This window comes from Amblyomma americanum, chromosome 1, assembly GCF_052857255.1.
Source record: "Amblyomma americanum isolate KBUSLIRL-KWMA chromosome 1, ASM5285725v1, whole genome shotgun sequence".
NCBI classification, from domain to species: domain Eukaryota; kingdom Metazoa; phylum Arthropoda; class Arachnida; order Ixodida; family Ixodidae; genus Amblyomma; species Amblyomma americanum.
Genome location: NC_135497.1, coordinates 340986312 through 341008090, shown reverse-complemented (window position 1 = coordinate 341008090; position 21779 = coordinate 340986312). Strand labels below are relative to the sequence as shown.

General features: G+C 45.9%; 1 protein-coding gene across 2 annotated transcripts; it reads right to left on the bottom strand.

The window, feature by feature from the left end:
* Nucleotides 1–664: 664 nt before the first annotated feature.
* On the bottom strand, nucleotides 665–21547 carry LOC144099715 (uncharacterized). Of its 2 annotated transcripts, XM_077633015.1 has the most exons (6): nucleotides 21403–21547; nucleotides 16249–16497; nucleotides 12063–12261; nucleotides 2874–2935; nucleotides 1964–2088; nucleotides 665–816 (listed from the first exon to the last, which is right to left on the bottom strand). In XM_077633015.1, the coding sequence occupies exons 2-6, from the start codon at nucleotides 16349–16351 to the stop codon at nucleotides 805–807; spliced, it is 501 nt and encodes a 166-aa protein (XP_077489141.1). In that variant the 5' UTR covers nucleotides 16352–16497; nucleotides 21403–21547; the 3' UTR covers nucleotides 665–804. The 2 variants fall into 2 exon arrangements, with proteins under 2 accessions (XP_077489141.1, XP_077489142.1); XM_077633016.1 differs by lacking the exons at nucleotides 665–816; nucleotides 21403–21547 and adding an exon at nucleotides 11915–11999 and having other exon boundaries at nucleotides 1984–2088; nucleotides 16249–16687.
* Between the last annotated feature and the right edge of the window lie 232 nt (nucleotides 21548–21779).

The following is a 21779-nucleotide window of genomic DNA, read 5'->3' as shown; positions in this document are numbered from 1 at the left end:
TAAAAAACCTTGCCGACGGAGGCATGTAAGAACCTCCTGAAATAAGGGAATTAATTGGACAAACGCCCTCTTGCTGCATACAAGTTGGGCCGCTTCGAGGCCTGCCCTTTTTCCAGCAAAGACTGCCCCTTTGCTGCAATCGATCACGCAATCAACGGGCATTCCGCAGCGGGGGATATATGTCTTCCATGCGCGCACTTGTGAGACACCGTCTGTGGAAGGAGGGACTAGAACGGCTCCGAATCTCGTGTGATTTATTGTGCTGTCACTATATCTGTCCTTTATTTAAACACATTTCCCGCTATAGCATTCTTAGTGAGCTCACGTGTTTTCCGTAACACTGATTACACTTTCGCTGCTCCCTGCGCCAGTATAAAAAGGTCTGTGTAACAAAATCAATATGGCGGAAATGAAAGTGTTTACAAATCTTAATTTCAAATTCGAATTCTCTGGGTTATGTCCCCCTCAGCGTAGAATTTTTAAAATGAAATTTCGGTAACTTCAGAGTCTAGTGTAGTGATGTACTCAAGCGGCTGTGCAATTACTTAAGTCACATCCGCTGTAAATATGGACCTTGAGGATTCGCCTGGAAGAAGTGACCTAATCACGATTCCTGCTTGTTCAAGGTATGTCACTATCATTGTGTTATAAGTAAAAAGACGACTTCTTTGGCGAAAGCTTTATTTAATCACATATAAAAATTATGACTGAAAATTTCTCAAAGGAAATCCCTGAAACAAGAGTCGGGGGCGTGCTGCGGCAGTTCAGGGACGTCCTCAAACACCCTGAGAGGTTGGCTCAGTTTCACCGTGTACCCTGCGTAGAAGAATGAGAAGTGCTTCACAATGTGTAATGGAATAAAGTCACATAGAAGATAGCAACTCGGAAGGCTGTTAACAGCAGGAAGTTGGTCAAGTTGGTTATTGTGGCAGTTGGTTAGCACTCTGTTTCCATACCAGCAAATTACGCTTTGAGACGTGCTGAGGTCGAGCATTATGAAAAGCCGAGAGCCAGCTGCTGGTGAAATCTAGTTGGAGTAGCTGCATATTTAGTGCTACCAAGAATGGTAGCGGCAGTACTTGGCAATTTCGTTAAACAACAGCTCAGGTAGCGGCTTGAAGCAACGGCACACCAGGCACCGTCGATAAGCGTAACTGATGAATAGCAGCTGGTAGGATCATTAATGGTCACAAAGAAAAAGGCGCTTCACTTTGTTGAAACAAGCATAAATAGGTAAATGCATAGGCCCGTATTCAAAGGTGAGCAAGCATCGGTGCTACTTATCCGCTGGGCAGCTCGACATCGTTATGTAACTGCTCGTTCTTACATGCTTCGCAGGAACCGTCAGCGCGAGCTAAGAACCTCGTTATAAGCTCCTTAGTGACGAACTAGTGCTAGTCGCAAGTCTGTATCAAGAGTTGATTGTTTTCAGTTCACGAGCGGCGTTCGCCCTTCGTTCCGGTCTGACAGTACGTGGTGTTGGTATCGGCGAATTCGGATCTCGGAAAATTTCCTAGCAGACCATCATGAAGGCGAATGAGCCATCAAGAAGCTACCATGCGACGAGGAGTGGCGATCACGGCAGCAGCGGCGGCAGCAGCGGTTGACAGCGGCGGCGTCAAGTGGCCGATTCTACCCTCGGGTCGCCGGACGGAGTGATTCTGTTGAAAGGTTAAGCTGGTGATGTTAATTGAAAGACGGCTAGGAAAGCGACAGTTGACCCGTTTTTCGGACATCAGGCGGGAGAGTACCAAGTCGTTCATTCACCTGCTGGAAAACGGCATGCAATTAACCACGGACGCAACGAACTTGCCGCAGTGGTGAAGCCGCACGACATGCTCGGTGGCTGTCGTTTGTCCTTTCCATTTGCTCGGAAACAGCGTTGAATTCCTTTCCTACGGGGGCACCGAACTTGCCGCAGTAGTGAAATTGACACGATTGTTTTCGCGGACTGTCTTCTCACCTTTCGATCGACGGAGCTGGGAGAGATCATCAGCGCCGCCCCTTGCCGCGGCCGGTACCACCAATGTCTACAAGTGCTCATTTGGTTGTATATCGCCCTCCGAACTTCATTCGACAGCCAGGAACCTGGGAAATACAAATGGTATTTAACGGGTTGTTGGTTTGTTACCGAGACACTCGTATCACGACTATAAATATCTGCAAACAAACCAACAGTACAGTTTCCTCCTTAACAGTGTTCGACACCATCCTTCGGAGCCGGGACCTGCGGTGCTGAACGAGTCAGACAACCCAAGAGCCAACAGTCTCCAACAGTGGATTTATGTTTACCCCAAGACACTTTCCATGTGCTTCAAATTATGTTCACAACCCTTCACTCCACCACTCAGTAGCGGAAGATAATGAAGGAAGGAGAGGGGGAACGGATGAGTTAACTGGAGTTGAATCAAGGGAGTCGCACCAGGCAATCATCGAAGGAAGAATTGCGATTACTACTGGTTTTCGGAACTAAGTGGAGAGCAGCACGCGGTTGTCAACGACAGAAAAGGGAGCAAGCATTCGTCTGGGAGCCAGCCGCTGGATCGCCCGTGAGTTAAAGACAGACTGAACGGCATTTTGCACCATCAACGTTTACGGCACCGAGTGTCTACATCTCGAGTCGTGAAAGCGACCCACGGTTAGATGGCCAGCGCCTTTCCATTAAGTTAAAGTTTCGATTTGCAAAGAGACACCTATATGATCAAAAAGTGGATGCTTCGGAAAGTAAACATAAACTTTGTAAAGCATAAAATGGAAGAAATCTAAGATGGTAAAACGCGCCATTGGCATGTTGTTTATGAAGGAAGCCTTCCAAAATTCATGTGTTCATCTGTTAAAAAGAGCCTCAGCAATCAGGTTGGTAGGCTACTTACGGCTGGTTTCCCTTTGTCGGTCGTGGTCGCAGGGGCAGAGAAGATTCTGCAAAGATTGGAGGCTGGAACGCCCCACGATGGCGGCGCTAAATCAAAGATCACATCTGCTGTTAAGTCCTCTATTCATAGGGTGTCCACTAAGGTGGCAGACTGGGCATGTTGGTGATTCATATTGGAAATGTACAGCGCAAATACAGACAAGGACACAAGAAAGAATGACATGGAACACACGAGCGCTGTTGCAAGTCAGTTCTCGTGTGTTCCATGTCATTCTTTCTTGTGTCCTTGTCTGTATTTGCGCTGTACATTTCCAATAGGGTGTCCCAAAACCTCAGGAATGTAGCGAATCGCTACGGTGCGCCGGAGGTTTTGTGCGAGAATGCACGAAGCGCCACGCCACTCAGTTTGGCAGGTGCTCGGTGGATGTTGGGTATGAGATCCCCCTGACATGCTGAAAAATATACATAGGCCAAACGGACCGTTGTATAACCGATCGACTGGGCGTATAGCAGCTTTCGATGAAGAACAGGAAAGGGTCCAATTTGCCCTTCTATCGCGGCGCATGCTCTTTGCCTACGCCCTGTAACGAATATTGGCCTCTGCTGGCTCGACCCAAAATCTTGAGGACAGTCGTGGCTAGACGGCATATTAGTTGGCTGAGGTTTTTTTTTTTTTTAATGAGGGTTCAGGGGATGACTGATAAGCTATATATCACTCAAATTGAATAAAAAAGAAAAAAATGTTGCTGGCATGTGCGCTTTAGGCAATGATTTCTTATTCATAGATATGTAAATATGTGTTTTTTGCTGAAAACAATCAGTCGCGAGCATGCGCCCGTGCTTGTGCTCCTCTTGTCCGCGTCTTTTATAGCACATTTCCCATGCTTAAGAAATCTCTCAGCTGAAATGCTTCTTGCGCATCATTTCTAAATTTTGGAAAGTTCCTACGCTGCAGCATGTCAGAATACCGGTCCCCAAAACTTTCTTATGGGTCCCTATTAATGATTGAACAAAGGTAAGTCAAACCATTTTGTCCTTAATTATTTCCCAGAATCTTAAAACCAAATGTTGATGAGCATGTAAAGAAATGCCCACGTCTATAGTTTTCCTCAACGTAACTTTGAACGTAGTTCCCGACGTAAACAAAAAATTGATGATGGCCTGGCTCTGTTAGGCCAGGATATACGTAGCGAAATCGCGGCGACATCTTGTTCGGAAGAGTTAAGATATGAAAGGCGCGCATTCACTACATGCGCCTTCATTCATTGTTACACGTTGAGCTGTCGTGGCGGAGTGGCAGCGTCTTCGCTTCGAACGCCAAAGGCCCTGGTACGATTCCTAGCCTCGACACAGGATTTTTTTTATTCAGTGAGTGGGCGTGGGTTTCAGTGTTTCCCGCCACCGACCACGTGGTCGGTCGCGTGGTCGGAGCAGCTGCCAGCGGCGCGGGGCCGTGGCTGGTCACGTGGTTCGTCACGTGCTTGGTCACGCTTGGGAATGCGAGCACAACGAAGCTGCGAGTTCGTGGCCAATGTAGATTTAGCTACAAAATCGTGGTGTAAATGTTTGCATGAAACTGTGTGGTTCGGCTTCGTAATTTTCGCACTCTCATACGTGTCGCGGTCGTAATGAAACTCTTGCCCAAAACTGCAACAAAGAAACGGGTCAACGTTCATAGGGATGGTTCTGCGATGAGTGCGCGAACATCGCTTACGCTCATGATGCTGTAGGAGCGCGATACTGCCGTCGCCGTTTCACCGCATAGCACAGAATCCTTGTAGTACAAGGTCATCGCGCCTTTACTACAGCATCATGTGCTAGCAAAACGAAGTGACTGCGTTCATCGCAGAGCCGCCGCTGACATGGCGAGCTCATAGTTAGTCGCTGCTTTAGTGCTAGCGACTTTTATCAACTTGCCGCGATGGCTCCGTGGATTTGCGCGCAGCTGCTGATTTCAAGGTTACAGTACCGAAAACATGCCGCGCTGGCCACATTTCGCATAGATGCGTCCATTATTTGTTGAGGCGTTTATGATTTGGACGCCTTACTACGCCGTAAGAGGGGGCGGTGGGTTGGAGAGAGCAAAAGGAGAGGGGAACACAGAAAAGCTACTACGTAGCAGACACGGTCAATGTGAAGGGTGTCCGTGGGTAGTGGTTAATGGTTCAGCCAACACCTCCTGGACGAGTGTATATAGCCTGAACTGAGTGCCATGCTAGACGATACTCTGTTGGATGTTGGGGTTAGATGTCACTCTCGAAAGAGTCACTGTCAGGACGACGCGTGCTCCGACCACCTCCACCACCAGGACATGACTGCTGACGAGTTAAAGGAGTTGGGTGTTGGGAGAAAGATTACGAGAGGGTTTATTTACATTTGTACAGAGCCAGAGATCATAAGAGAGCTTCTCTCCGAAGAGAGGATCTTCAGGTAGGATCATAACGGAGGATGCAAAAGGATGATGATTCAGTGCACTCGCCGTCCAGTTTTATACAGTTCTTCGTCCCTAGATTCCAAAGGTTGAGGACGCCCTCGCCAGGGCGGGAGTGGCCTCAAGCTTGCATTCTCACGCACAAACACGCACCACCGAACATAGGGACACGCCCCCGTCACCTGTCGAGCCAGGGAGATAGGAGGATGCCGTCGGGTCCACGGCGACAGCGGAGGCGATATTTTATGGCCAACCGAAAGTTCCTACGCGATGCTGACACCTGTTTCTTCATTCGAAGAATCCGACGTGCAAGGCCTGAGCTCCTGGTCAGCTTACTTAACGCCAAAGTGGTTGTGCCATTAGCCGGGCCGGAGAAGGTACTGGACGACGACAGCTAGCCCGCCGCCGTATTCTCATGCGGATCGTCCTCTACCGGGACCAAGGCCGCATTAGTTCCCCCAACTTACTCACGACCATTGAGGATTAGCTGCCGCTAGTTTACTGCGGCAGCCTCTCCGCTCCGCCCGGAATACACCTGGGCGACACTCTTCGGGGTACTTGGTCAGGAAGGTGGGAGCGATCCTTATCGCGGGGCTCGGAACCATGCCGAAGAAGCTTAATGCTGGATTCCAGCAGGTGAGCCTTTCCGACGACGCTGCTAATACAGGCGGGCGGTCGCCGAATGTAACAACCCGCTTGGGTAGCAAAGTGTCTATAGCGTTCGGCTTCTGTACCCAATGTTTTAGGATCGAATCCTGGCTGCGGCGGTTGCATTTCAATGCAGCTGACAGAAATACGCGTGTGGTGTGTGATGTCAGCGCACGTACAAGAGCCCCATATGGTCTAAAATGTTCCGGAGCCATTTTCCATGGCGTCCACCACAGCCAATGTTTCCCTCCTTCACCTCGTACTCCAATATTGCTATGATATTTCTTTAAATGGGGGAAAGTTTCAAAGCACTAATGCTGCGACGCGGAAGCGCGTGGTCAACTGAACAATTTTCGAGTCGCGGACATTAATTTAAACGCTATAAGGCTCACACAAAAGTTCGGCAGCGGTGCACCACAGAGCAACACATAATTCCTGTATCTTCTGAAGCTTTCGGCTCGTGCCCATCTACCGTGCAGAGCATCGCTTCGTCTTTGGACCGGTGCTATCAGCGGCCGTCAATGGATAACTGCAAGCATTGCAAGCTTCGAGGGGTGAAACAAGGACGCCCCCGGCGGACAAAACTGCCTATATTAGGAGCGACGCCTAAGCTGAGTCTTCAGTTCGGCAGCGGTGCACTACAGAGAAACACCTATTTCCTGTATCTTCTGCAGGTGAGCAGTATTCTTTTCTATTGTATAAAGCCTGAAATCTTGACTGTGCCCTGCTCCCGAACACAGCAAACATTCTATTTGATACTGCCTTTGCTTTTTTGGGTAGTTCTTTAAGGCACTTGCGCTACTTAAAACGTAAATGAGTAAGGCCGTGAAATATATTGCCAAGGCCTTCGAGGACCTGAAGCGAGAACTGAGGACAGATCTCAGGTCATTGAAAGAAAGTGTCAAAAACTGCAACGATACCTGTGATGGTGTCAATGAAATCATAAGTGAAATGAAAGAACTTAGAAAGGAAGTGCAAAGTCTTTCACCGAAAAACGAAGAGCTGGAAGCTGAAAACTGCAGACTGAGTGAAAGGATAGATCAATTAGAACAGTATCAGAGGATGAACAACTTGAAAATATAAGGAGCACCTGAGGAAGGTGACGTCGTCGATGTTGTGAGGAGGATCGGTAGTACTCTGAATGAGCCGATTGCTGATTCGGACATTGATTTGTTCAACGCACAAAACGGGACAAAATTCTGCAAAAAGCGAGAACGCAGAGGATGACTACAAAAGATCTTGATTATGGTGGAGACGGCACACCCATCTACGTGAACGAGCACCTGACCCGCTCAAAAAAGATAATTCTGGGTGCAGCAGTATGGTAACGAACGAACCACAAGTCACAGAATTTGCAGCATTGCTGACATTGAGCAGATAATTGTATAGAAAAGATATACAAGCTGTACAGTGCAAAAGAGCTATAATGGAAGACATACCGCAGGAATGCCACTATTATGAATGTGACCATTTCAATGAAAAACATAAAAAAGGCGAGGGAAAGTTTTTAGCAATTCATCTAAATATGAAAAGCATTAAAAATAAGGTTCAAGATCTTGAAATGGTTCTGCATCCAATTAGCTTAAAATTTACCGTTATAGTGCTTACGGAAACTTCGCTAACAGAAGAAAACGAACCTCCTTACCTTCAGGGCTACAAATGGGAAAGCATAAGTAGAAAAAACAAAAGAGGTGGCGGGATAGCCATTTACTTAAAAGATGATTTCCCGCACAAAGTATCAGGTAGCATGTGCAGAATGGATGAAAATGTCGAGAGCTTATCGGTAAAACTGCTTAACACCACTGTCTGCGCCGTGTACAGGCCACCTTCTGGCTGCGTATCTGAATTCGTGTCGTTTCTTGAAACTTCACTTTGTTCTTTTAGCTCGGAGAATGCGCCGTTTATGATCCTTGGAAATATAAATATTGACTCAATATCCGGTAACTTACACGCCAACACATTTCAAGACATTGTTCACCAGTACGCGTGCCACAATTTGATAACACTGCCCACTAGGGTGACCATTGACACAGCCACATCCCTTGATATCTGCGTCAGAAACATAGATAGCGATGGTCTTTCCACTGGTGTAATCTTAAATGACATCAGCGATCACCTGCCCGTGTTCTGTCTGGCAAGCACATCCTATAAAAAAACGGCATAATGATGAAGGAAACCTGTTGCTCCGCACGATAAACGAAACTGCGTTAAACATGTTCAGCTGCCTTATCTACCAAGAAAGCTGGCACGGCCGTCTACAATGAGCATAATTATGCTCAGCAACTGCGTACAAGATCTTGGATAAATTCAAACAGTGCTACAATACAGCCTTCCCTCTTCGAAAGCAGAAAAAAATAAATAAAAAAGTTAGAAAGCCATGGACAACTGCAGACTTATACAAAAGAATACGTAAAAAGAATAAAATGTACCACAGTTTCATTAGCTCTCGAAATTGCGACATATTGAGAGAGTTTAAAAAATACAGAAACAAATAGAACTTCGATCTGAAAAAGGCAAGGGATGATTATTACGAAAGAAAATTTTGCAACATTCAAAACGATCAACGCAGACTGCGGAATACTGTGAACGATATAACTGGCCGAGGGCGAAAAACCCATTTCGTGAATGAAATTATAATCGATAATACCATGTAGTTGGGAAAGAGCTTGTTGATGAAATGAATCGACACTTTGTTAGCACAGGGCATATAACGGACAAAACTCAGAAGTGGATTGTTTTATGACTACAGGGCAGATTGATTCCATTATGCTTACACCAGCGACCCCTACTGAAATTGAAACAGTTATCATGGCCCTAGAAAACAAAGCTGCATGCGGGAAGACGAAATAAAGGCCTTACCTGTGAAGTATGTCGCTCATCTTATTAGTCCTGTATTAACACATATAATAAACGAGATGCTTACAGGTGGTGAGTTCCCAGATGAATTAAAAATAGCTAAGATCACCCCTGTTTACAAAGGTGGTGATGATAAAAAAGCTTACAAACTACAGGCCGATATCTGTTTTGCCGGTGTTTTCCAAGATATTTGAGCGTGTTGTTAGGCTTACGGCTTTTTTTCATAAACACGGAATAATCACGAAGTCGCAGTATGGCTTTCAAACGGATAAGTCTGCAGAACTAGCTTTGATAAACATAAAGGACAAAATTGAAAATATTGAGAGAAAACTGCTTACTCTGGGGATTTTCTTGGATTTGAAAAAGGCATTCGACACTTTACAACACGATATCCTTCTTAAGAAGCTTGCTGCGTGTGGTGTTCGAGGTGTAGCGAAGAATTCAATTATATCTTACCTCTCAAATCGGTATCAGTATGTATGCGTCGACCATCTGGTATCACAAAAATTTAAAGTCGAATATAGCGTCACTCAATGATCAATCTTAGGACCCCTCTTATTTCTTATATACATAAATGATATAACGTCAATGCCAAACTCCCCTGAAATAATAATGTATGCTGACGACACTAATATCTTCTTCACTGGCGCGACAAAAGAGGTTATAGAATCATAAACTAACAGTTACCTCTCTTACACCTCTCCAGGTGGCTTAAAAGCAACCGGCTGAGTTTAAACACGAGCAAAACCAGATATATAATTTTTAAGCCAGCAAATAAGAGATCCCTACTGTGTTCATCTGAAATTTGAGGACACGTTACTGGAAGAAGTTACAGAGCAAAAGTTCTTGGGCGTGTGGTTTACAGAGGACCCAACATGGAATACTCATGTTAACAAATTAAAAAGTGAGCTATCTCGAGTTATTGGCTGCATGTATAGAATACAAAATATACGACCCACCTGGTTGAAACAAGCAGTATATTACTCATTCTTCAATTCAAAACTCAGTTACGGCATTCTAGTATGGGGAACTACGACAGCTTCAAACTACAACAAACTAATCATTGTACAGAAGAAAATAATGAGAATTTTTGAAAACTATGTGGGGGACAAACGAGGACTCCGAACAAAACCGCTCTTCATTAAATATAGCATGCTTAAAGCAGATCAAGTTTATTATTCCAAACTACTCCAGTGAATTAATATAAATAGGCTGCATACAATACCTGTCGACAGTTGCACTTCACACCCAATACGTAGACCACACCATCTAAAGCCCACCACAAGAACTAACTACGGAAGGCAAGCATTGAATTATCAAACGATTAATATATTAAACAGTGATCAGTTTAAGATACAATACACACAACCCTTCCACAAATTCAAAAAAGACTGTAAAAAGCTATTAGTGGGGAGTGACATTGCATTTTCACTTTGTGTAACTTGATCTCATCTTTAATAACACATGTAACCTCAGTTATGTCGCATTATGTTGTGCTATTTGTGTTAATATTTATGTTATTATCTATGTTATATGTTATATTAGGTTATGTTATTTCTCTAAGCGCTTGTAAAATATATTTGCCATTGTCTCAGCATTTACATTGCACATCTGTTTAAACCTTGTTCTTTTCTGAAATGTCTATATATACTGATCTATTTACTTCATATGCTATTTATTTTCAGACCAGTGAATTCTATGATTTCCTTTTCTTTCTTGACTTCTGATGCAAGTGAATTCTAATGTTACACAATATTTATTCTTTACGTGTCTTCTGCCTTTTAAAAATCATTTTCAAGCACAGGACGGCTTTGAAGGCACACGTACTAAATAATGGAATTTTTGTGTGTGTGAATGATACGTCATGCTGCCCTGAACTGTCGGGGCGCAGATGCTCTATCAGGCTTTTTGCCTTTACCTCTGCCCCCTACACGGAGAGAATCCGTGAACCAATAAACATTCAATTCAATTCAATTTTGAAGAAAAGAATTGAATTGGGAGTTTGTCCGCATCCTCTGGAATTATTACTTTCACAGTTGTTAGCTAATTAGAAAACTAGAGGTTTAAAAAAATAAGCCGACCTATAAATCACGACAGCCTACATCCCTCTACTATTCGAGCCGCCGCGGCGGCAGAGTGGCTATGGTGCTCGGCTGCTGGCCCGAAAGACGCGGGCTCGATCCCCGCCGCGGCGGTCGAATTTCGATGGAGGCGAAATTCTAGAGGCCCGTTTACTGTGCGATGTCAGTGCAAGTTAAATAATTCCAGGTGGTCGTAATTCCCGGAGCACTTCACTACGGCGTCTCCCATAGCCTGAGTCGCTTTAGGACGTTAAACCCCTACAAATCAAACCAAACCTCTATTATTCGAAGATCCGTAGTGGGGGTTCAGTTTTAAAGCCCATCACTACTCAGATTAGAAACCCTGCCGATTGCATCGTTTCACGGTGCGTGGGAAGGACGTAGGTGTGCCACACTATATTCGTGTCCAGGAGCAGACTGCGAAGAGATATCTTGGGCAAATGTGAAATTCGTTGATGGAAGATACTTATAATCGACGAACTTCATTCACAGAGCTAAACACTCAAAATATATTTCGCTGAAAATGCGCCAGTCACTCCTATAGTGAGGTTGCAAACAAACGATAGCCGAAAAACGCCTCAGAAAGGAGAACACAAACGTTATTTCGCTTTTTCATAGAGCATATTGTCAGACAAACGCTTCCAAACGGTTTCCCTACTTAACTTCCAGTTATGAAAAATGCAACCTACATGGACGTAATAAACGAAGAAGTAAACCAATGTTTTTTTTTTATAGCGTTTCAAGAAGGGAGAAATTCCCTAGCGGAAGGGAGAGCGTCTTTTCGGGGGCACAGATGTCATAGCGTAGACTTGCGAAAAGCGGCTGTGGGAACTGTGGGAACCTCCCGCTTTCGCCGAATGTGAGGTGCACCAGATTGTGGCTGCCGACCGCAGCGCCAAGCGGCACCAAGGCTTCAACAGGGTGCGCAGGCGACAAAGGGCTGCAAACTCTCACGCGTTATCAACCGTGTTTTTCGGAACCTTCTTGAAGGCTGCAATAAGCAGGATTACTAGAAGTGAAACTCACGCCGCCGCACGCCAGAATTCGCAACAGCTCCCATACCAGGCGTCCAGTTAGAATATGACCAAGGCACGGCCGGACGATTTTCGAGCTGCAGAACGACCAAGAACCTCAGCAAAAACAAGAACGACAGAAGTCGCAGCAGCTCACGTACAAGAAGTCCAGTTCGACTATCACCGTGCTCCGGACAGACGCTTTCCGGGTTGCAGCAAAACCAGCGTCGTCATGGTGACGGGTGCCGCCACTGTCAATGTTGGCAGCTGGACAGGCTCCGCTCCGTAAGGTGGAGATGCGTGGAGCGCAACGAGCATGCGATGCTCCACTGGGACTGTCGACCCCGCCTCGGTTGTTGTCTGCACGAGACACGTAATGAAACGATATTTTAAACAAGTGGTAAGCAAGAAATGGACTTAGTTTGGAATTGGGCTTTAAACTGCTTGAAAGAAAATATGCGGGCCAGATTTTTTAGTGCTTTTTGCGGTTATTTTATTACCTTGTAATATTTTACTCTGCCCACCCTTCGTCATGCTGTCCTATAGACCACTAAACCGACCATGATATTTATTCGGACGGGCGCGAAACTATGAAAAATATTTTCGTATCGAAAAACCATAAGAAATCGAAGACACCTCCGCTGTTTACTGCGTAGGAAAAAACTACCAGCACCCTACAGCCTCACTATACTGAAAGTATTATTTCAAAGCAACGAAACCGTATGGAAAACTGAAATATGCGCGGGACCAAACTGTTCTGAGCATCCAGTGCCTTGCTAAACGCTCCGAAATATGTCTTATACATTCACTATTGACATCAGCTCCTCTGTCCTTTGCTCGTTAACTTTAGAGTAAGAAATGACATACCCATTCACTGCGCGTATTCTATTACGACATGCCGAAACAATCTCCTGCGCATTGCAGCATCAAAGGTCAGGAAGTGTTATGGCTGATAGCAAGGTAATGGCCGTTTCAGCTGCGCGCAAGAACAAAAGCTGTTAACGATAGAAACTACGAAAGTGCGACTTTCGTTTCCTTCGCCTGGGCTTGACCTGTTAGCCAATTGCTTAACAGCGCAGCTGTTGATGCCCCATTCCTTGATTTTGCAGTGCTTATCGCGATGTTGTAACCATGTACAACCATCATGCGGAAAGCGGTGAAAAAGAGGTGAGGCAAAAATCTGTGGAGGGGGTGAGACAGGTGGGAGTCCGATGGTTCGCGGGTGAGCGGTTTTGATAGGACAGCAAAACTGATCCGATGCTGATTTAATAGACAATAATAATAATAATAATAATTGGTTTTTGGGGAAAGGAAATGGCGCAGTATCTGTCTCATATATCTTTGGACACCTGAACCGCGCCGTAAGGGAAGGGATAAAGGAGGGAGTGAAAGAAGAAAGGAAGAATAGGTGCCGTAGTGGAGGGCTCCGGAGTAATTTCGACCACCTGGGGATCTTTAACGTGCACTAACATCGCACAGCACACGGGCGCCTTAGCGTTTTTCCTCCATAAAAACGCAGCCGCCGCGGTCGGGTTCGAACCCGAGAAGTCCGGATCAGTAGTCGAGCGCCCTAACCACTGAGCCACCGCGGCGGGGATCTAATAGACAGGAAGCCTTTTTGGCGACAGTGCTGAAAACGTATACCCTTCTACTGCGGCGCATTAACGGCTTGACCGCACATAACTAAGATATAAACCACGACGAACAGTGTTGGGTGTGCACTTTGGTGCAAGGTAATTATTGGTCCTCGATGACAAGTTTTTCTATCTAATAACGAGCGGCGCCGAAAATAAATGGTCATCATGGGTAAAGTGCTCCGACATATTGATGAGGAGGATGGCGCGTGAGTTCTACAAACCGAGCTTCATGGAGGACGCATGATTTTCAGAGGCGTCGGTTCTTTTTGAACGCAGCTGTCATTGCCCATTCTATGCGTTTAGTGGCGACCGTCGTTAAGGCTTCTGAGAGGATGAGAAGGAAAGTGAAGGAGAAGGAGACGAGTAGAAAGGAGGAACGATGAAGCTCTACGGGCAATGGCACCTTTTGGACAGATGGCACAGAAGATAGGCGGATGACACAGGCTGAGCCTGTTTATTAGCAGCACGTGAACTTAGAAAGCTGTGCTCCATCATGGCCAGACTACACCGCAGAGATGCGCTATCCAGCATAGGCTGATGCATACTGACTGCGAATCCAAGGGTCTTCTACGAGGCACCGCTCAAGTCCAGGCATGTCTCTATCGGCCAGAGAGAGAGCAAGCACCAACGGTAAATGCAGAGGGAACCTTCGAGATGACTGCAAAAATTGCGAAGGATGTGATCCAGTGTTTGAAAAGGTAATGTATGTTTATCAGCAAATGACAGGGGAGGGTGCAAAGGGAAATAATAGAGGCTTATCATATACAGAAAGCTGGGCCCGTGGTCCCAAGTAAGTTGTCGGTTAGAATCAGCGACAAGGAACTGGGTTTTTTTTACAGACGCGTGTAAAATATGATAATCGTTCATTGTATGTTTATTCTGTATTTTTTCCTTTTGTTTTTTATGCCGTGATAATTTTCTGGCGTATAAAAGGGGCGGTGTTTTTCGAAATAAGCTCAGTTGCTAGTAAGCGATCTTTGGTTTGGTTTATGAGGGTCTAACGTCCCAAAGCGACTCAGGATATGAGAGACGCTGTAGTGAAGGGCTCCGGAAATTTCGACCACTTGGGGTTCTTTAACGTGCAGTGACATCGCAAAGTACACGGGCCTGTAGAATTTCGCCTCCATCGAAATTCGACCGCCACGGCTGGGATCGAACCCGCCTCTTTCTGGCTAGCAGCCGAGCGCCATAACCACTAAGGCGGCGCAGGGGATCTTTCTATCTACCCTATATTTCCTGTGTTCGTATCCTTTAAGCCCTTCTAAATTATACCCGTGTAGTGTACGCGGAGCCACTCCTAAGAGGTAAGCTGTTGTCGCGGCTACCCACATCAAGTGGATAGAGGATATTTGACTAAAAATATTACAGAAACGAAGACAGTAAAATGGTTTAGCTGGGTAGGCCATAGAAACAATGAACGCTTCATCTAACATATAGGGGACCTTGAAGTACGAGTTTAACAGCGCGTTGTGCCGCTATCGTCGAATACCGACGCGAAATGAGAACGCTCCTGCTCCCATGCTATTTGGATTCCGGCGCTACGCCATTAGATAAGGAGGTGTCCTGTCTATCCCGTTCTGAAGGTGGCAGGGGAGGGCATTCCACGGGTCATCCTGTATGGTACAAGAGCTATAGTGCGGAGGCAGCTGGAGCCGAGGTGTATAAAGAACCGGCGGTTACAAGGATGGCGGCAGTGGAAGACATGCGGAGAGACCCCGCCGATATAATGACCAACTGAAGGTGCCCATTGCTAGTTGGGTGATGCCGCCTCATTACTACTCAGCGTGAAGTACGAGCCCACTAGTCGGAGACCAGCAAGCCAGCAAACACACACCCTAGTCGTTCTTTGAACTGATACCTATGGTGAACTATAGGTCACAGTCGCGAAGGCAAGGACATTCAGCTGACCAACGGTTTAAAGAAAACAGCAGGCAACAGCTCCGATACTGGACCTCCCGGTATCCACCAACAGCAGCGTTGATGCGTCCAGTCGCGTTGATGCCGCCCCAGTCTACCAACAAACGATGTTCCACCTACAGACTCATTCCGTAAGGAGGAATAATTGCTGTTTGGAGCATAATCCACGTCAGTACACGTGCGCATATCCGTCTTTCTCTCGCGTCACGTGCATCTCTCGGACATGACGTAAGCAAATACTGTAAATGGCGAGACACCGAACAAACGCTCTTCATCCTTCCCTCAGTGCTGCGCTACCTTGGGTTGGTTGCCTTGAAATACGTAGCAGGGATAGCTATTTAAGACTGCTATGTAGTCTCTCCGTCGCGGAACTGCCTGGGATACGAAACGCGAGTACAAGTGATGTGGCTGGTACCGAGATTGTTGAGAGAAGAATGCTTTGTTGAGGTTCATTTCGGTATCGGTAGATCAAAGTGTGAAGTCAAGCGAAAGCAGAAAAGACTAAGGTCTCTACCTAATAGGCATAAATGAACTTTGCATGATCATGCACAGATTTTTAAGCGTAAGGATATTTTTGTCTTTAGGAAACTGGAAGCAAAGACCGTTGGTGCATGCATGCATTTTACCAAGTTGTAACACCCAATACAAGACGACCAAAGACGACCAGCAAGACACCTTCGTAGACGCGGCTATAATAGCAAATTGCAGCAAAGTACAAACTTGAAAAAATAATAAAATTAAAACATCTCGTTTAGCCATGATTTCTCGGTTCTCGCGTGAATCCATAACTCACCAGACAAGCCTTCGAAATGAAAGCGCCACGGTGGTAGATGGGTGGTCGACCCACGGTTCTGCAAAGCTGGCCGCTGTCCAGTGCCTGCAGCATCGGTGGCCATCGTCTAGAAGTGTTGTGGTGTCAGCCGGCGCCACGTCCGTCTTCTCCGTGTTTCCTTTGCAACATCGGTCCGAGATAACGAGACCCTGGCGCAGCTCGATGGCCTCTGACTGTCCAGAGGCCCCCTTCGGGTAGGCCTCGTTGTGGCTGCAGTCACCGAAACAACAGGAGACAAATGCCGTTCCTATCTCGGCGGCGCCACATCCGCACCTTGAAATCAGCAGCAGGGGCGATGCAGGATACGTAGCGAGTGAAGGGCCTGCGAGAACGCTCCTCAAAGACGGACAAGGTGTAGTCAGTTCTCGAGAAGCAATAAATCGCGCTCTGGGCGGAATGCCGAGCGCGAACGCACGAGCAAATCTGCTTTATTTTCTGCCTCTTCTTCGTGGTGTTCCCGTCCGCGTCTGGGTGAGAACAGCCACAGGAAAGAAGCACCCATGCGAGAAATTATGTCATGAAAATTGGATTTGAAACATATTCTCAAGAATAGGAATACTCTATTTTCCACCAGTGCCACGATATAATTCGTAAGTCTGCTGGAAATAGAGAAAGCTGCATCTGCTAAGGAGAGTAACACTGAAGCTGGAAAGTTTTTCTCATTACAATTTTTATTTTTTAAGTGCTTCCATGTCTCCAGTAGGCCCGTCATAGATGTTTTTGAAATAAATGAGCAATATCCTTTGGTCGGATTATTATATTTGTTATTTGGTTTTTCATGGTCAAGAGTAGGCGCCTGAATTGATCCAACGTGGATGAAAGGCAAGGCGGGGACGGATGATAGACCTTGCTTAGGCCAAATGCGAAATAGCTGCGCGAGTTGTCATTGTTTTCCTTGGTTTAACTTGATTATTTTTCTTTAACATGCCCTTTCTCATGTGCTACTTTCGAATGCTTTGAACGAATCTATGATCAAATAATGGAAAAGTCGCGATAAACATTGCTTTGCCTAAGAGTTCTGCGGCGAGTGGTTTAGCAACAGAGCTCTATATCTTTCCAGTTCCGAAATTCCAATGGTGGTGGTGGAAATATTTATTCAGGCAGATGGAGAGAAGTTGCGAAGACAGTTAGGCCCGTTCTCTAATTTCCTTCTATAAATTTTTCTGAATTTGCTCTATGAGGCATCTCACCATCATTGAGGCATTGAGGCATCATTGGAGATCAAAAACGCTGACCCCAGCCTTTTTCAGCTCGTTACATCCAAATGTGAGATATTTTGAACAGCGACAATCGCCGCCTAAGAGGATGTGTTAAAACGACATTAGCTAGTTTGCTTCCACATAAGTTTACAATCATAGCATTGGCAAGAAATTGGCGCGGAGAACTCATTGAATACTGACATTTCTGATAGTGATGGGACACCATAGTACCCTAGTACAAATGCAAAGTTATTTTCCAGGAAGCGTAACATTTCTGCGTGACAATGGAGAGGCGATGCTTCTCAATGGCTCACAAGAAGTGACCGCTAGAGCGGACGAAATTTCTTCGTAAACTACTGAAGGCTTACTCTTGTTTCTCGTGTGACACTTTTGAATATTTGATTATAAAAATATTCTTGCAGTACTGAAGCCATTTTTGTATTAAATTTGACCTCCGTTACTGCATACCCATTGGCTCTAAAATGACCAGGTAGAGTTTCAGTATCCAATAAAATGGTCGTCATGCTATGCTAAAACAGTTAGATATATTCAAATATTATTCAATTTTCATCCTTGTAACTGAGAACCTTTGAAAACCTCACAGATATCAGCGAACGTAAATGCACTCCAGAACTCAGGAGGATAAAAGAACGCCGTTTTTATTTGCCCAAAATTTGCAGTTTACAGTGTGCCGTGGCACCTGTGGTAAAGTGCGTCCACGTGATAAACCTTTATGACAAACGCAGAACTGCTCGCCCCCCCCCCCCCGCCAAAAAAATAGATTAGGCAGTTTCAATTACATAAATTCAGATATAACAGACTGAGAGTTCAATATCGCTATAAAGAGCGCGCCGCTAGTCGTAAGCTTTTACACGGGATTTGTATGCACACCCCTCGCACCCCCCTGCTCTGCAAAACGGCTCCTGCCAGTAGTAGCTTCATGAGGAGGAGTCTCTTAATTGGTATCGTCAAACTGACTCAACATTACACTGCTGTGAAATGCTTTAAAAAATTTGGACAAAAAAATCAGCCTACAATATGCACAAGCCAAGGCTTCTAATGTTTTTTTTTTTTTGAAAGCCATACGACGCCACATTTGCAGCAGTTGAATACATAACAAGCGAGGAAACAGCGCTTGATACTGTGAATCTTAACACAAGCTTGAAGTCGGCACTACCATTCGCACACATCACCTCAATCAAAATCTTCATTTTTTGCTATAACCCTTTTGTTTCCTCTTGGAAGCGCTAACTGCCACCAAGACACAGATATTCTTACGTAATCAGAACGAAAGCTGCAATCTACACAAACCACCGTTGAACAAAATTGGTGGCTTTAGCACTGAGGAAGTTTAGAGCACAGCTTGCAGAGATATGCAGGAATTGTGCGGAACCGCTACATATAATCCTCGCCAGCAGGACAGGGATCAGAACAGCATATCAGTTTGAGCCTTGCATGAGTAAGGTGATATGCTGCACTACAAAATCCCTAGAGGGCGAAAGAAAAAAATTGGCATAAGGCGACAAAGACCCAAAGGAGGGACCTAACGAAGCCTGTAGAGGAACAAGCCCAGGGGAAGAGGGGTGCGAGAATTAGACATTGGGATGAAGTCACGGAGTGCAAGAGAGAAACGAGGGTCACAGCATTGAAGATTATGAAGCATGAGCGAAAGATGTTATGGAGGATGTGGAAGCTCACACCGAAAATATTAATACATCGGTGGCTTTCCGACAAAGGACCAGCCTTTGTTGCATCTGTGGGAACGAGGAATGGTTTCACAATGAGGTGGAGAAGGCAGAATGAAAATAGGATGCTAAAGAGAAGAGTAGCACATTTGAAAGAGCCCTCTGATAAATATGATTTGAATTTGGCCAAGGCTAACTGGCATAACCTCTGCGACTTTTTCAATAGCTAACTCAACCTCAACAAAGCTTGGTTCATATTGAGATGCCTGCTGGATCCAGGAAAGGGCACTACAGAATGCACATCTGATGAAAGCCCTACACAACTTAAAGGGGAGTGAAAGGGAGCTCATGACATAACTTACCAGGAGATGCATGCAATTGGAGAGGGCAGATTTGGAAATGAAAGACTAAAAGAGCAAACAGAATCAGTAAATGCATCAGGAGATCACACCCTCGGAGATAGGAGTGCACTCGTGGATATGAAGAGGGATACTCGCCTTGAGGAAGATCCCGTAACTACCAAAATGGTGGCCAGCTTGGACGACCAGTCGTTGGAGGCTAGCACGGACTGTCCCTTTTGAGCATTACCATCGCCCTAATAGCACTACGGAATAGACTGGACAACATACAAGGTGTCAAGCACGAGCGGCATGCTGACGGCAGTACGATTTGGACCTCCGGAGGGTCACTTTGGGAGCATGCTGGAGAGACAGTAGAATTTCAGGTCGTTCGTTTCTTCGAGGAAAGTTTTCGAATCCTTCCTCTAGTGTACTTAGGCGTGGAAGATGAACAGGAGTTGTGCTTGCAGATGATGAGCAGCAGAGCATATATTAACAGCCTACATAAACAGAGTAAAACCGGAAGAAGAAATGAATTCACAAAACAACAAACTTATCGCTACTTTACTAATCGATCCGACGGGTCAGAGCCTAAGTAGAACCGCATTAAATTATAAGCATGGAGCCCCAGCTCAGACTGGACTGCTTTTCATTCATTCACTTGCGCTTTCAAACCCTTAATTAACAAAGAATTAGGGGCGGTCTTTATCAGTGGCCAGCCCTAAGCATCACTACTCCAGTAAAAAATAACATAAAAGAGGCGAACTACCCCGTGGGTTGGGCTTAGCCTCCAATCCCGGATCTCGTTAACAACACAAATCCAATCAATAACAAATACGACACCACTCTCTATCATGTAAGAGTATCCACACGCTATTCCTTCCGAGCTTTTCTTCCGACTTTCCTCAGGCACACCGCCACTCCCTTTCCGTTCACGTTGCTAGTCAATTTCGACGCACTGATGCGCTTCCGCCTATCAACAGTGCGTGTCGTCCGTCAACAACAAAAGACAAAGGCAAAGGGCCACAAAGCCGCCACGCCACAGACGGCGGGAAGCTCGGCTCATAAGAATGAGGAATGGGCTCATTTGCTCATTTGCACAAGAGCGGCACCCTTACACGTCCCGCCTAAGAGTATAAACGAGCTTGCTATCAGCTCGTTTATACCTACTAACAAAAAGGCCGCAACACTTTCACTTCACTAATGGCAGCCCTCCCCGGAGACAGTTTTTCCTGGTTACATCGACACATGAAGAACCACTAAAAGCAATAAAAAACTATAAAACGCAACATTGGTGCATGTTCGTGTAGAGATCTGCTGAACGGGCGGCCATATCACACACTGGGGAAAGTCTAGATTCATGTGCAGACACACACATACATACGCACATACAGCAATTAATTACATTGTTTATATAGGTTCATAAGTCCGCACACAACACTCATGAACGCCGGTTGTGTCCTCATTTAATAGTCTCTTGCCCAAATCTCGACATCCCCAAACACTTCCTTGCACAAACCACGTCGGCTGAATGGGAACATTCACGCCAGCCGAGGCCGGCCTGTTTGCACCACTCAACTTTCCACTAAAGCTGAACGTTGGGCTCTCGCTGTAACAATATAGGCATTACCCTTTCATGGTGCCTTAGGAGGCGGAGATGGAACAAAGCCTATTCGATCAAGTTTGGCTGTGAATGATAGACTGACATATTTGACGCTCAAGTGATCCTGATTACCTCCGAAAAGTGCGCCGCGACTGCAGTACTTCTCTGTGGCGCATTTCAGCATTGAGCCGCATTCGAGGCACTCTGTGTTGCAAATTCTATCGCACAGATGTCTTCGCAATCCCTCCACAGAGGGCTATTTACCAAAGCACGGCTCCTCTGGTTCTTACCTTCTGTTGGGCTCGAGCTTTCTCGGCTGCTGGACGTCACTTGGTTCCCAAGATCCCTCACGCAGTAACCTTCAAACCACTCGGAGGCACACAGCTGCGGATCGACCGTTACTACCTTATGATCAGTGCTTCGAAAGCAATGCGTCTGGTGGCTGCCGAGGACTTCATTGTTCTCGTTTTCGCAGAGAGCTTGTACTTTTTTCTGGACCTCCTGTGAGCTGCACGGGATAATTTAACGCCCAGGTAGCCGTCCTTTTCAGTCGCCGAATCGGCCGACTTTTCAAGGTCATTGCTTCTGACTGCGGAATCGCTACCGCTGTGCTTCGGAAGGAACGCACCATCAGCGGGCAATAAATCACCTAAGCTCTCCATGAGGA